General features: G+C 37.2%; 1 protein-coding gene across 4 annotated transcripts in view; it reads left to right on the top strand.

The window, feature by feature from the left end:
• Positions 1-14,227, top strand: part of LOC116478762 (zinc finger protein 91-like) — a 166,798-nt gene that overhangs the window by 100,693 nt on the left and 51,878 nt on the right. For all 4 annotated transcript variants that reach the window (XR_009209049.1, XR_009209048.1, XR_009209050.1 and 1 more), the window contains exons 4-5: positions 8,369-8,495; positions 9,284-9,379. Coding sequence is in view for 1 of the 4 variants with exons in the window: in XM_058425526.1 (XP_058281509.1) it covers positions 8,369-8,495; positions 9,284-9,379 (223 nt within the window). In the remaining 3 variants the exon portion in view is untranslated. The remainder of the gene's footprint in view (positions 1-8,368; positions 8,496-9,283; positions 9,380-14,227) is intronic.

Raw genomic sequence — 14,227 nt, 5'->3', positions numbered from 1 at the left:
CATCTATTTAGGGCTTTGATTTCTTTTTTGTTCATTCTGGGAAGGATGTATTCCTTAATAATTTTTTCATTTTTTCTAGATTTTCTTGTTTGTGTCCACAGAGGTGTTCATAGTAGACTTCAAGATATTTTTGTGGGGTCAGTGGTAATATCTCTGTGTGTTTGGTTTGTATAATTTTGAGATTTTTGAATTTCCTGAGGATTTTTTTATTTCTGATTGTGTGGTCAGTTTTAGAGTATGTGCCACGTGGTGATGAGAAGAATGTATGTTATGTTATTTTTAGATGAAGAGTTCTGTAGATACCTATTAGGAATATTTGGTCAAGTGCTGAGTTTAGGTTCTCATATTTTGTTAATTTGCTTCTTCAATTATCTGTCTATTAGTGCCTGTGGGATGTTGTAATCTCCCACTATTATTGTGTCTGAATCTAAATCTCTTCATAGGTCTCTGAGAACACGCTTTATTCATCTGAACCTATGAATTTTATTTAACACCTTTCTCTTTTCTGTTTTTTCTTCCATAAACATTCTTTCATGTGCACACAGTGTGCAAAATTTAGGTGTCCAAGAGTTCAAGAACATATTTAGAGACCTGGCTGTTGTAAAAGAAAATATAAATTAGAAATAAGAGGCTTAATTAGTCTACATAAAAGTAAGAGAAAATATCTTACTAAAATCTCTTTTCTTATAACATTTAGATTATGTATATATTTTTGTCTCCCTTTTTTTGAAATATATGTAAGTCAAATAATAGCTAAATAAAACTTTGTCTTTTTTTTTTTTTTTTTTTTTGTCTCAGGATTGTCTTTATCTGGGACCTGAGATTAATTGCTTCGTTTTTGCTTTGGCAAAAGATTGTTCTTATGATTTTTAGTCTTTTAAAGTTGACAGATTTGTTCAGAGTAACGCTCATTCCAATAGCACACGAAAGTTGAGCATAAAAATAGGATTAAATTTAGCAATAAAGAATTATAAAGACTAAAAGATACTGAGTAAGTTGTTTGGCAGAAACCTGATTATCCATGATAATTATTTGCAGGCTAAAGTATTTATACTACAAAAGCAAAAAGAGTTCAGTTTATGGCTGGGCACGGTGGCTCAAGCTGGTAATCCCAGCACTTTGGGAGGCCAAGGCAGGCGGATCACCTGAGGTTGGGAGTTATAGACCAGCCTGACCAACATGGAGTAATCTCGTCTCTACTAAAAATACAAAATTAGCTGGGCATGGTGGCGCTTGCCTGTAATCCAGCTACTCGGGAGATTGAGGCAGGAGAATCACTTGAACCCAGGAGGTGGAGGTTGAGGTGAGCCGAGAGCATGCCGTTGCACTCCAGCCTGGGCAATAAGAGCAAAACTCAGTCTCGAAAAAAAAAAAAAAGAAAAAGAAAAAAAGAGTTCACTTTATAAACTGAAAAGTGGAGTGTGTTGCCATACCTTTGTTTCTATTTATTACTTCAGTACCATTAGCATAGTTATGTGTAATGTTTGTAGACAACCTGCATTCATATACATTCAATAGTATTTTCTACAAGAGTATGAATATAAAGCTACAATATTTACTTTGAATGAATTCCTTAGTTGTTTTAATATTGTGATTCATACTTTTGAAATGTAGTTTTTCAACTGAATTATAGTTTCAGAAAATGTTTTAAAATCCTACATACATTATGAGTAGTATATTAAAATTATTCATAATTACATATTTATATCTAATATCCAAAGAAAATTTACTACCAAATCATTACAGTAGATATTAGTCTGATATGCTTATTAATTTAACCAATAGGGATAGTTATAGGTAAGTATAATTTTAGTGCCTTTCATTTCAGAAGTTGAAATGCTGCTATTACAGGACAAATAAAGGCAGGTGATTTGGCCACCCCAAAACTGTATAGCTATTTAGTTAGTTATGTTGCAGGCTCATGTATATTCCATTATATTAACACAGTCAAGTTTTAATTTTTTTGTCAAAAAGTGCTGATGGTAGTTATCAGATATATTTCTATATAGAGTCGACATTTAATGGGCAGCAGATTAGAGAGTAGCAGAGATAGAAAAAAATCTTCTAAAATTCTGCTGATAATGTGCCCCCTTTCTTCATAACACTCATGTTTCTCATGCTGTAAGTAGCTATGCACTTTGGATATTTAGAGAGAAATTATTTTTAGAGGAATATTTTCTGGCTGACTTGATCAATCTTATATGTAATCTCAGTTTTTTCTTAAGATGCTTTTAACTTCTTTTTTTTCTCTCAATATAATCTTTCTCGGAGTGAGAGCTCTTTTTCTTTCGAACGCTTTGTATATCTGTTTTAGAAGCCCTATTAGTATCCCATAATGTCTGTGAAAGACGTGGGCTGTCACAGTGAGAACTCTTGGAGCTATCTCTATCTGGATGCATGCTGGAAATCCAGCAGTATATTTTCCATGTCACCATTATAAATTGAAACTGTGGCTTAGATAATGCTCGCATTCCCATTATTGTGAAGGTGCAATTCTACCCAGGAGGCCTGCAGGCTCTCTTTCTGCAGCTCAGGCTTCACTCTTTTTTTTTTTTTTTTGAGACGGCCTGTTGCCCAGGCCAGTGTGCAATGGTGCAATCTCGCAATCTCGGCTCACTGCAACCTCCCCCTTCCAGGCTCAAGGGATTCTCCTGCCTCAGCCTCCCAAGTGCTTGGATTACAGGTGCCCACCACCATGCCCAACAAATTTTTTGTTTTTATTTTTAGTGGAGACGGAGTTTCACCATGTTGACCAGGCTGCTTTTGAACTCCTGACCTCATGGTCTGCCCACCTTGGCCTCCCAAAGTGCTGGGATTACAGGCATGAGCCACTGCACCCGGCCAGACTTCACTCTTTGGTGTGACACTAAAGTGCTGCTGTGGCAATTGTCGTTCACCTAAGATGTGAGCTGCCAGCTGTGAGCCCTGTGCTGTGGACTCTACCACAGTGGCAGATGGTAGGAAACAAAAGAGGACACTGGTCACCAGAAGAGGGGAAGCAGGAGTGCACTAGTCCAGTCCTCAGGGAGTAGAGAGCCACTGCTTTAAAATGCAAGTAGCCAAAAAGATAGCACCCTATTCAACCACTTTTGTAGCAGAGTGAAAGTCTACCTTAAGCAGACACCTGGCTTCAAGTTGCAAAACTGCCTTCTGCCATGAAGATGTGAAAAGCTTATTTTGTCATTGAATATAACCAATTAGCACACATGGATGACCTTCCCAATGACCAGGTGAATTTAGGATGAACTACCTATGACATGGTGCTGTAAATTCTTCTACTTGTGAACTAATTATGGTAACCGTCTTTATTTCTTTTCAATCTCTTAAGCAGATGGATTGTAATACATGTGACATCAGATTTAATTGTGTAATGAAACAGTTTTCTTTCTGTTCTATTACTGTGGTTTCTCTGGTGCTGAAGAAAATTAATAAAAATTATATTTCCCAAACACTGTGTAGAATTACCAGACAATATAAACACATAAGGTGCCAACCAAGCTTTACTCTAGAGGGGACTTTCCCTCTCAGGCTCCAGTCAACTCAACAGTTATGCTGTAAAATGCATGCTGTCACCTAAATATGAGGCAGAATTGTGTCTCTGCCTATTTGGTAGTTTCATTTTCTGTTTAGAATCAGCCTGAGTCTCTCTTGCTGGCTTATTATTGGACCATCAGCCCAGGGTCACTGGAAATGCTCTCACAGTCACCTAGGTGTCTTTGAGACATTTGAGAATCTCCAGAAAAGAATTGTGTCAGGCTGACAAGAGTGGTTAATTTTGCTTCTATCTTAGTGTAAAAGAAGTGAGTCATCCTGTGTTTGCTCCTCCCCTCATACAAGAGATATCTTTGGTTGGTACCCAGATGAGAGTTTCTCTAGTTCCCTGGTACTTGAGTGAAAAATGATGAGGAAATCTGGAGACTCAAACAAATAAACTAATTACTTCCAATTCATATAGTCATTAGAAAAATAGATGAAGCAGTCATGGTCCCTACCATGCAAGAACTTTTAGTCTAGACTAGCAACTGGATAAGTGGTTTAATTATGCATCATATGGTGGGTACAATAAATAGATGTGTGCAAAAATATGGGCTTTATTTGGGCTGCTTTCTTTATATTTTTGTGACTTCTGATGTCTACACCTGAACATATACTAATAAACAAAAGAGTTATTATTTGTATTTTTTATGCCCTGCTAAAAATACTTATTTATCGTCTAAAAAATCATTCTAGAAAACCTTAACGGATTTGTTTAAATTGCTTATTAGTATGTAATATAAAATTGAAAGGGCAGTGGGGCTAAAAAAGATTAAAATTACACAAACTCTGAGATTTAAGGTTTTTTTTTTTGTTTTTTGTTTTTTTTTTTTTGAGACGGAGTCTTGCTCTGTCGCCCAGGCTGGAGTGCAGTGGCGCGATCTCGGCTCACTGCAACCTCCGCCTCCCGGGTTCACGCCATTCTCCTGCCTCAGCCTCTCCGGGTAGCTGGGACTACAGGCGCCCACCACCACGCCCGGCTAATTTTTTGTATTTTTGGTAGAGACGGGGTTTCACCGTGGTCTCGATCTCCTGACCTCGTGATCCGCCCGCCTCGGCCTCCCAAAGTGCTGGGATTACAAGCGTGAGCCACCGCGCCCGGCTTGTTTTTTTTTTTTAAGTTAAGTTTAAAAAAAGAAACAGAACTAAAAATACTCCCCAGTGGCATAAAGAACAGAATTTTACATCAACTCCACACCCTGTTTCAGCCCTGTTTAGATTCACCCTTTTTGAAGGCCTTATTTAGGTCTGGCCCTACCCTGGAGTCTTGCCTCACAGAACTAATTAGAAGACATCAGAGTTTTGGGTGATGACTCCTTTTGCCTTTTTAGAGTTGGTTCTCACAATTTTCTGAAACCCAAAAGCCGATAAATGGAAAATATATGTATTATAGGGTCTTAATTTTTTAACTTTTTGTTAAAACCAGTGTTTGCAGAGACATTCCATTTAGCAACCTGTTTTCTGTTCTTGCAGATACAGTAGTTGATTCACAAGTCACAAAATAGTAAATATAAACATAATAATTCATCTAAATTACATTACACTCTATCTATATCCCTCTCATCTGTCTATATTTAGATTTTATTCTATGCATTTTTTTAAAAAAATTAGTGACAGGAAAACAGAAGAAGAAATAAAAATACTGGGTCCTTATTCTAAATCTTTGGAATTATTCAACACTTAGTATCAACTCACAGGGTGTTATTAGAATTAAATCAAATAATGAGTTATCACAGTGCTCTATAACATCCTATTGAGCACATAGTACCTGCTTAATAAACATTGCATTCGTACATGTGCACATGTTGTTTTCCAAATGCAGACTTACTAAGAAATTGCTGTTTTCTCTTTTCTTTGTGAACTTTAAAGAGCCAGCAAGTAATATACTTCAAGATAGAGAATGGTTGTCTTCATTTGTATCAGAAGTATTTATGTTGTGACAAGAGTGCTGAGTGTAAGGGACTCTGTGTTGTGCCTCATTTTTCTAACAAATGCTAATAATGAGCCCAGAGAGAGTGACATCAGCACTGACAGGGGACTTGTTTAGAACACCCATTTATTGACCATTTCCAAACCTGCAGAATCACATTACATAGAGTGGGGCCAAGTTTACCAAGTGATTTATAAGCTAATTAAAGCTTGAGTGGCAATGCTTAGGTAAGTGGTTATAAGCTCAGGCTTCTAATTAGAGTCACATGGCCAATTTGCAGCACTCTCTTGTGCCCTTTTCACAGTTTCTGTTTAATGTTCTGAAGAAAGCATCTATTTGTTTTAATTAAGTGCCTCATGTGACTCTAAGGTGCCAGAATCAAGTATGAGAAGTTCAAGATACATTCATGAGAGTTAAGTTCCACCATTGCACCAAAGGGTGGTCCAGGAACCTGTTCTATTTGGATTTGGTAAGGACGGGACAGTGTGGCAAATATTTGTATTACTGTAGCAGAAATTGCTGGTGTCTGTAGCAGGGGAGGGCACCTGAGGACAAAAAAAAAAAAGAGAGAAACTTATATTTTTATCTCTGTGGAACAGCTCATTGTTCCTGAATCTTTTCTGTTATTCAGGACAGAAGTGGGTAGAGTTTTTGTGTCTTGGGCCTTCTGCCTTTGGGTATGGTGGTAACAGGTAAACATGTGGTGCTCAAATTATTAAAGGCAAATTCTCAAGATACAGATATAATTAGTCCAGAAAATCTCATCTGAGAAAGAATTCGAGAGGAGGAGGAGAAAGAGAAAAAATGGCTTTTCTTCAGCTAAACATGTCTCAGATCAAGAGCTGTGTCCACTCTGCCTCGTAGAATGCCACGCGTTTAGTACTGGCAAATTTTTACTTCTATATCTGTGTTTTTTCTCCCTAATGAGTTTGTCTTAACTACTTTTAAAAATGCTTATGCTAGGCCAGGCGTGGTGGCTCACGTCTGTAATTCCAGCACTTTGGGAGGCCGAGGCAGGCAGATTACCTGAGGTCTGGAGTTCAAGACCAGCCTGACCAGCATGGAGAAACCCTGTCTCTACAAAAAATACAAAATGAGCTGGGCGTGGTGATGCATGCCTGTAATCCCAGCTACTTGGGAGGCTGAGGCAGGAGAATCATTTGAACCCAGGAGGCAGGGGTTGTGATGAGCCAAGATTGTGCCATTGCACTCCAGCCTGGGCAACAACAAGAGCAAAACTCCATCTCAAAAAAAAGCTTATGATAGTCAAGGATCTCTGAAAAATATTTCTTTTCTATCTACCAGAGCCTTCTCTGCATGATGGCTTCTTAATGTGCCATGCAGAATTCTCACCATGAATTTGTGATCTGCAATATTAAAAATGTTCTCTTTGTGGCTGTTGAACATGGAAAGGTGTGGATAATCTCTTTCTATGGAGAAAACCTGGGATTCTTAGTAAAGATGGAGAACGTATAATGTTGAGGTTCTGTTTTGTTTATTATCTCTCTGCATTACGGGATTAAGAAAGTGCTCATTTAAACAGGATGGCATTTATTACCCAGAAAGTTTGGAAAAAATTATCAGGATATACCTGCTTATTAGGGTGTTAAAGAAAGTACTTAAAATCATTATTAAAAATTATAGAACACGGAAGATACCTGTATCTTGAACTTTCCATGCAGCTGATGTTTTCTTATGGTTAAATTGAGACTGTGATTTACTTTCGTGGGGGCAGTATCTCAGTAGTGATGCTGCGTCCTTCTGGGTGCATCAACACACTATAGAAACTTGTCCTAGTGCAATTGGTATTAATAACTCACTTGCTTAATAAGCTCTCTTACATATTTTTTCACTACAGAGTTATTTTTCTCTTCATCATTAAGTATCTTTATGCAGGTGATGTGCATAAAACATCACATTTAATCTGGCAGCTGCCCTTTTTTTTTAGGTTTTCTTTGCATTGATTTTTTTAGGTAAATGAAAGCTCTCATCTTTGTTTACAGGCCAGAAAAACTGAAAAAAACACAGGCTATTCCACTTACTGGATGCTTGACAGAATAGTCTTTTGGGGTCAAAACACTGGCATTACTAGTGAACTTTTTAGAAATTCAGTAACTCAGACTTTGTTTCAGATCTCCTGAAAAAATAATCTTAACAAGATGTCTAGTTTATCATACACATTAAAATTTGAGTGGTACTGGCTGGGTGTGGTGGCTTATGCCTGTAATCCCAACACTTTGGGAGGCCGAGGCAGGCGGATCACGAGGCCAGGAGATCGAGACCATCCTGGCTAACATGGTGAAACCCCGTCTCTACTAAAAATACAAAAAATTAGCTGGGCATGGTAGTGGGCAACTGTAGTCCCAGCTACTTGGGAGGCCGAGGCGGGAGAATCGTGGAACCTGGGAGGCAGAGCTTGCAGTGAGCCGAGATTGCGCCACTGCACTCCAGCCTGGGCAACAGAGTGAGACTCTGTCTCAAAAAAAAAAAAAAAAAAAAAAAAATTTTGAGTGGTACCTTCTAACTCAACATGTCTATTTTGTCTGAAATATATAAACAACTATGCCTTTTTCACCTGAAAAAATACACAACTCATTCTGTATTATGTAAATATAACACTAAAAAATGTACTTGTTAGTGTTTATGCCCTCAATTTTACACTTTTATCATCTAGACAACTATCATATATACAGTGATGTTGTAGATATTATGCCACTCTCTTTTCTCAGAGTTAGAGAATACATTACAAAACGTTTGTGGGTTGACAATTATTTTATTGGATAATTTCAGCCACCCTTATAAGTCAGAACCAGTTCTAGTCACTTTCTGATTTTACCTTGAGTCAAATGAAAAATTCTGCCCATAGCCACTTTGTAAATATGTGTGTTTGTGTGTGTTTTTCAGGGACTGTTGACATTTAGGGATGTGGCCATAGAATTCTCTCTGGAGGAGTGGCAATGTCTGGACACTGCACAGCAGAATTTATATAGGAATGTAATGTTAGAGAACTACAGAAACCTGGCCTTCCTGGGTAAGGAAAACTTTAATACTAAATTTCTAATATAAACTAATGGTTTTATTTCTTTTCTTTTTTTTTTTTTTTGAGACAGAGTCTTGCTCTGTTGCCCACACTGGAGTGCAGTGGTGAGATCTCGGCTCATTGCAAGCTCTGCGTCCCAGGTTCACACCATTCTCCTGACTCAGTCTCCCGAGTAACTAGGACTACAGGTGCCCATCACCGTGCCTGGCTAGTTTTTTGTTTTTTGTTTTGTATTTTTAGTGGAGACGGGATTTCACTGTGTTAACCAGGATGGTTTCGATCTCCTGATCTCATGATCTGCCCACCTTGGCCTCCCAGAGTGCTGGGATTACAGGCTTCATTTCTTTTTTGTAGAATGTTTTCTGGAAATTTACACTTTCAGATTTCTGTTTTCAAGAAAATCCTGGGGATTTGTTTGTCTAGAAAATAATTTCTTCAAGATGTTTCATCTTGACCTGAAGTCTCCACATTCCTGAGCTGATCTGTGTCCTTCACTTTAGATTAGTGGTAATTTCAGAAGTTTTGTGGCATAAAATACTGCTACTAACACCTTAAAATCTAATGCCATCACCAACTTTTGATTCAGTAGTACCAAGCAGTAAAATTAAGAACCTATAAAATTAAAATACCTTCTAAATATTTAAACATTTCTGTTACAAATTAGTATATTGGGACAAATTTATTAGAATATTCTATTATATGCTCTTTACTGAGCACATTACTAAGTGGCAATTGGAGAATATGAGCAAGATTCATGTTAGTTATTTTTAATAAAACAGGTATTGCTGTCTCTAAGCCAGACCTGATTACTTGTCTGGAGCAAGGAAAAGAGCCCTGGAATATGAAGCGACATGAGATGGTGGATGAACCCCCAGGTAGGTGAGAGTGAATACAACAGATGACATGGATGAGAGGCCCAAAGTCAAGAAGAAAGCAGGTCTTTAAAGTGATCTGAGAAGCTGTGTTCCAAAGGAAATAGTTTCTGGGAAGCCTGAATTTTTTTTTTTAATTATACTCTCACTTCTGTTAATGCTTATAAAATCTCTAAGAATTCTACTTTCCCTTCAATGATCTTTCTTCAAGTTTACAGTGACAGCCAGAGTACTGTTCATGGCATACAAAAGAGTTCACAATCTGACTTCTTTTTTCTTGTTTTTGTGGACAGACAGATATCTGCATAATTTTGAGGTACTCTATTTTAAACTGTTTTTTAAGTTCTCTTTTTGCATTATGTCTGAAATGCGTGAGAGTAGTGGTTTCGGTTCCACTGGGTCTTTTTTGTTTGTTTGTTTGTTTGTTTTTCTGCACATTTCATCCTGTTTTCATTACTGTGGTCTTGAAATATTGTTTGAAATTATAAATTTGATGTCTTTCTGCTTTGTTCTTTTTCTTCAAGATTGCTTTGGCTATTCAAAGTTTCTTGTAGTTTCATGTACATTTTAGGATTGTATTTTTCATTACTGTGAATAAAAAACAATGGAATTCTGATAGTTTATTGAATCTGTCAATCACTTTGGATAACATGACAGTTTCACAATACTTTTTCTTTCAATAAAAGTAAAATATTTTTAAATTTATTTGTGTTCTAATTTTTTTCATTGATATATCTTTCACCTAAAAGATTTATGAGCTCCTTTGTTAAATTTGTTCTAAAATTGATTTTTTCATTGCTATTGTAATTAACACTTTTTTTCCTCTATTTTATCAGATAGTTTGTTTTAAGTGTATGGAACCATAACTTACTCTTGTATGTTAATTTTACATTTTGCTAATTAACTGAGTATATTCATTAGTTTAAACAGGTTTTAAAGTACTATTTTTATATCTATATATCTATATCTATATGATTACATGATCTACAAAAAGCAACATTTTACTTACTGGTCTTCAATTTCAATGACTTTATATTTTTCTTTTCACCGTTTCGTCTTCCACATACTTTCAGTGCTATGTTAAAATAGAAGCATTGACAATAAGAAACAATAGTTTTGCATTGGTGACTGTAAACTTGAAGGAGCAAATACTTGTTCAAGTATTTATAAACTGGTTTCAGAAAGTAAAAATATTTTTGTTGGGTCCTCAGAGTGATAGAATGTCCTCTGGGTTTGTAGTGAAGAGGAGTTGTAGTTTGGTCTTAAGTCTGCTGGGTTTGCACAAGGGTCCACCTTTAGTTGTGTTGTTAAAAGGGGCTTGGATAGTCGTAATTCTCACTTAATTTTTGGACAGAGTGAATATCCTTCAGGACTTTGCTGTGCAGGGCAGGCCCAAGGGCAGGTTTCTGCAGTCAGGTCTGCATGTGGTGGGCTTTATATGAGGATGTGGATGAACATAGCTTTCATCGAGTACAAGAGAGGATTTTCTCAGGTCACTTTGGGTTTCTACATAGGCAGAACCAGCCATGACCTGTGGCTCAGGGAGCTGGAACTGAATCATGGAACTGCTTCAGAGACCACAGTAAAGGCCAAAGTCTGCAGGCCTGCCAGCATGGCTATAAATGGGTGTCTTCCTCCAGGCCTCTGGAAGGACAGGACCTCCCCCAGACTGTGACTGGGAAGAGTTTGGGATGGTTACAGAGTACAGTTCAAAATTCTCAGTGGAACCAAGTTAGGTGGAACATTTTCTTGTCTGTTGCCAAAAACAGTAGTCCTGTAGTTTGCCACCTGAATGAGGGCTTGTCTTCTAAAAAGGATTACCTTCAATCTTGGGCTTCAGCAGAGTTTTATAACTCCCTTCCTGGATCTCAGAGCACTCTTAAAGACACTTATTTTTGAGATGGGGTCTTGCAACATAACCCAGGCAGGTCTTAATATTTTGACCGAAAGCAATTCTCCAACTTTAATGTACCGTGTAGCTGTCACTACAGGTGTGAACCATGATGCCTGGTTCTCTCACAAAAGCATTTTTGTCAGGAATGGATGACAAATTTTCTTGCTGTCAGGAGATAAGCAAATAGGGCACCTTTTTTTTTTATCTTAATAATGTCACTCTCCATATAAATTTTTATTTTTATTTTCTACTTCAAATTTGTCTGTAGTTTTGGATTCAGACATTTAGGACAATATACTAGAATGTACATGTTGTGCTTGAGTTAGATAATTAGTATACAGGCAGGCAAATAGGAATTACAGAATTTTCAGCCACTTTTGTCAGCCTATAACTAAATAGTAACAATTTATTCCTCAAATATTTGTTTTATACATGAAGCTTTAACCATATTTTGCTAAATATATACATAATTTAGCAATTTAAGGCTGTAATTGGTTCTAAATGAATTACAGTAGTTTTATTTTGTGTAAAAGTAGCACATATTTAAAACATAAAAATTGATACTAGTTTCTTTTAAATGCTTATCTATTAAGTTTCTCATTAGCATCTCCTATTTATGATTGTACTACATTTTCTTTGGGATTTTATTGCCATACAATAGATACCAGTAATTTAAAATGCCTGCCTTCCGTGACTGCACAGTTAGTCAAACATTGCAATTTTCTAGACAAATTATTTGTTAACGTACATTAATGCTGCCAACTAGATTTTATGAGTAAACATTTCTTTCATTATTTTCTTGCAGTTCTACATTAGTGTGTTTTTAGTGTAAGTTTCTTAATATCAGTTTATTGTTTTTTGGTTTTACTTATGTATTATAATTTTAGACAATTTGCAATTCTGTTTGTATACTTTAAGTCAGTGTGGGATTTAATTAAAAGATAAATGAGCCATATGTCTGTCAACAATCAAATTATATATATGTGTGTGTTTTTATGTCTACAAATATGACCCCAATTTTGGTTATAGCTTATCTTGTATATATTCTTTCTTATCTCATTTTTTTTTCTTTTTTGTTTTTGAGATGGATTCAAGTGATTCCTTTGCCTCAGCCTCTCATATACCTGGGATATCAGGTATGTGCCGCCATGCCCGGCTAATTTTGTGTTTTTCTTTTAGTAGAGACGGAGTTTCTCTCATGTTGGTTAGGCTGGTCTTGAACTCCTGAGCTCAGGTGATCTGCCTGCCTTTGCCTCCCAAAGTGCTGGGATTACAGGTGTGAGCCACCTTGCCTAGCCTCTTAGTTCATTTTCAATGTTGGTTTTATCTTGTCTAAGTGAGTAGCCTTTGAAATAGCATTATTTTCACCATGTGTTTAATGATGAATTTGTATTTCCTTTGTGTGAAAAAAAGTTTTTGTGATTTGAAGGTAATTTTCAAGAAAATTTATAATTCTTTATTTTTTCTAGTTTTTTCAAAAATAATTGTTGTAAAAACACATAACATATAATTTACCTTCTTAACTCTATTTCAATGTACATGTCAGGGCCAGGCATGGTGGTGGCTCACTTCCGTAAGACCAGGATTTTGAGAGGCCAGGACCAGGAGGATTGCTTAAGCCCAAAAGTTTCAGACCAGCCTGGGCAAAATATGGAGACACCTTCTCTACAAACATTTTTATGTAAGAAATAGCCAGGCATGATGGTGTGTACCTGTGGTCCCAGCTACTTGAGAGACTGAGGGGCAGGATTGTTTGAGCCTGGGAGTGTAAGGCTACAGTGAGCCATAATGTGCCACTGCACTCAAGCTTGTGTGACAGATTGAGACCCTGTCTCAAAAAAAAAAAAAACAAAACTATATATTTCAGGCCTGTTAACTATATTAACGTCGTTATGCAGAAGACTTCTAGAAATTTTACATCTTGCAAAATTAAAATGCAATGTCCATTAAGTAACACTTGACCATTTTATGCTCTCTGTAGCCCTTGACAAACACCCTTCCACTTTCTGTTTTTACGAGCGTGACTATTTTATATATCTTAGTGAAATCATAACATTCATCATTTCGTTACTAGCTTATTTCAGTTGACACAATCTCTTTAAATATGACAAGTTTTTTTTTTTTTTTTTAAGGTTGAATAATACTCCATTGTATCAAATTTGTCTTCAGGGTCCTATGATGCATATTTTAGATACAGATTTATAAGTGGAATTGCTGTATTTGATAATAATTTTATTTAAAGTACATTTATGACATTATAAAACAATGGGTACATCCTGCTTTCCACCAACAATCAATATGTTTCTTTTTTTCACACTCCAACCTCTGCCTCCTGGGTTCAAGCGATTCTCCTGCCTCAGCCTCTTGACTAGCTGGGATTACGGGCACACGTCACCACACCTGGGTAATTTTTGTATTTTTAGTAGAGACAGTTTCACCATGTTAAGCAGGCTGGTCTTGAACTCCTGACCTTATGATCTGCCTGCCTGCGGCCTCCCAAAGTGCTGGGATTAAAGGTGTGAGCCACTGTGCCCATCCAAGGGTTTCATTTTGGTTGCATTATCAACAGACTTGGTGTTTTTATGTTTTTATTTTTTTACTTTTTATTTTTTTATTTTTTTTTGAGACAGAGTCTCGCTCTTTCGCCCAGGCCCGAGTGCAGTGGCGCGATCTCGGCTCACTGCAAGCTCCGCCTCCCGGGTTCACGCCATTCTCCTGCCTCAGCAGCCCCAGTAGCTGGGACTACAGGCGCCCGCCACCGCGCCCGGCTAATTTTTTTGTATTTTTAGTAGAGACGGGGTTTCACCGTGTTAACCAGGATGGTCTCAATTTCCTGACCTCGTGATCCGCCCGCCTCGGCCTCCCAAAGTGTTGGGATTACAGGCGTGAGCCCCGCGCCCGACCGACTTGGTGTTTTTAAAAAATTGGTAGTGACCATTTAAGTGGGTGTGAGGGGA

The sequence above is a fragment of the Hylobates moloch genome, unplaced genomic scaffold (assembly GCF_009828535.3).
Source record: "Hylobates moloch isolate HMO894 unplaced genomic scaffold, HMol_V3 SCAFFOLD_12, whole genome shotgun sequence".
Classification (NCBI taxonomy): Eukaryota; Metazoa; Chordata; class Mammalia; order Primates; family Hylobatidae; genus Hylobates; species Hylobates moloch.
The sequence above is the reverse complement of the archived record's forward strand: the minus strand, read 5'-3'. Positions and strand labels throughout refer to the sequence as shown.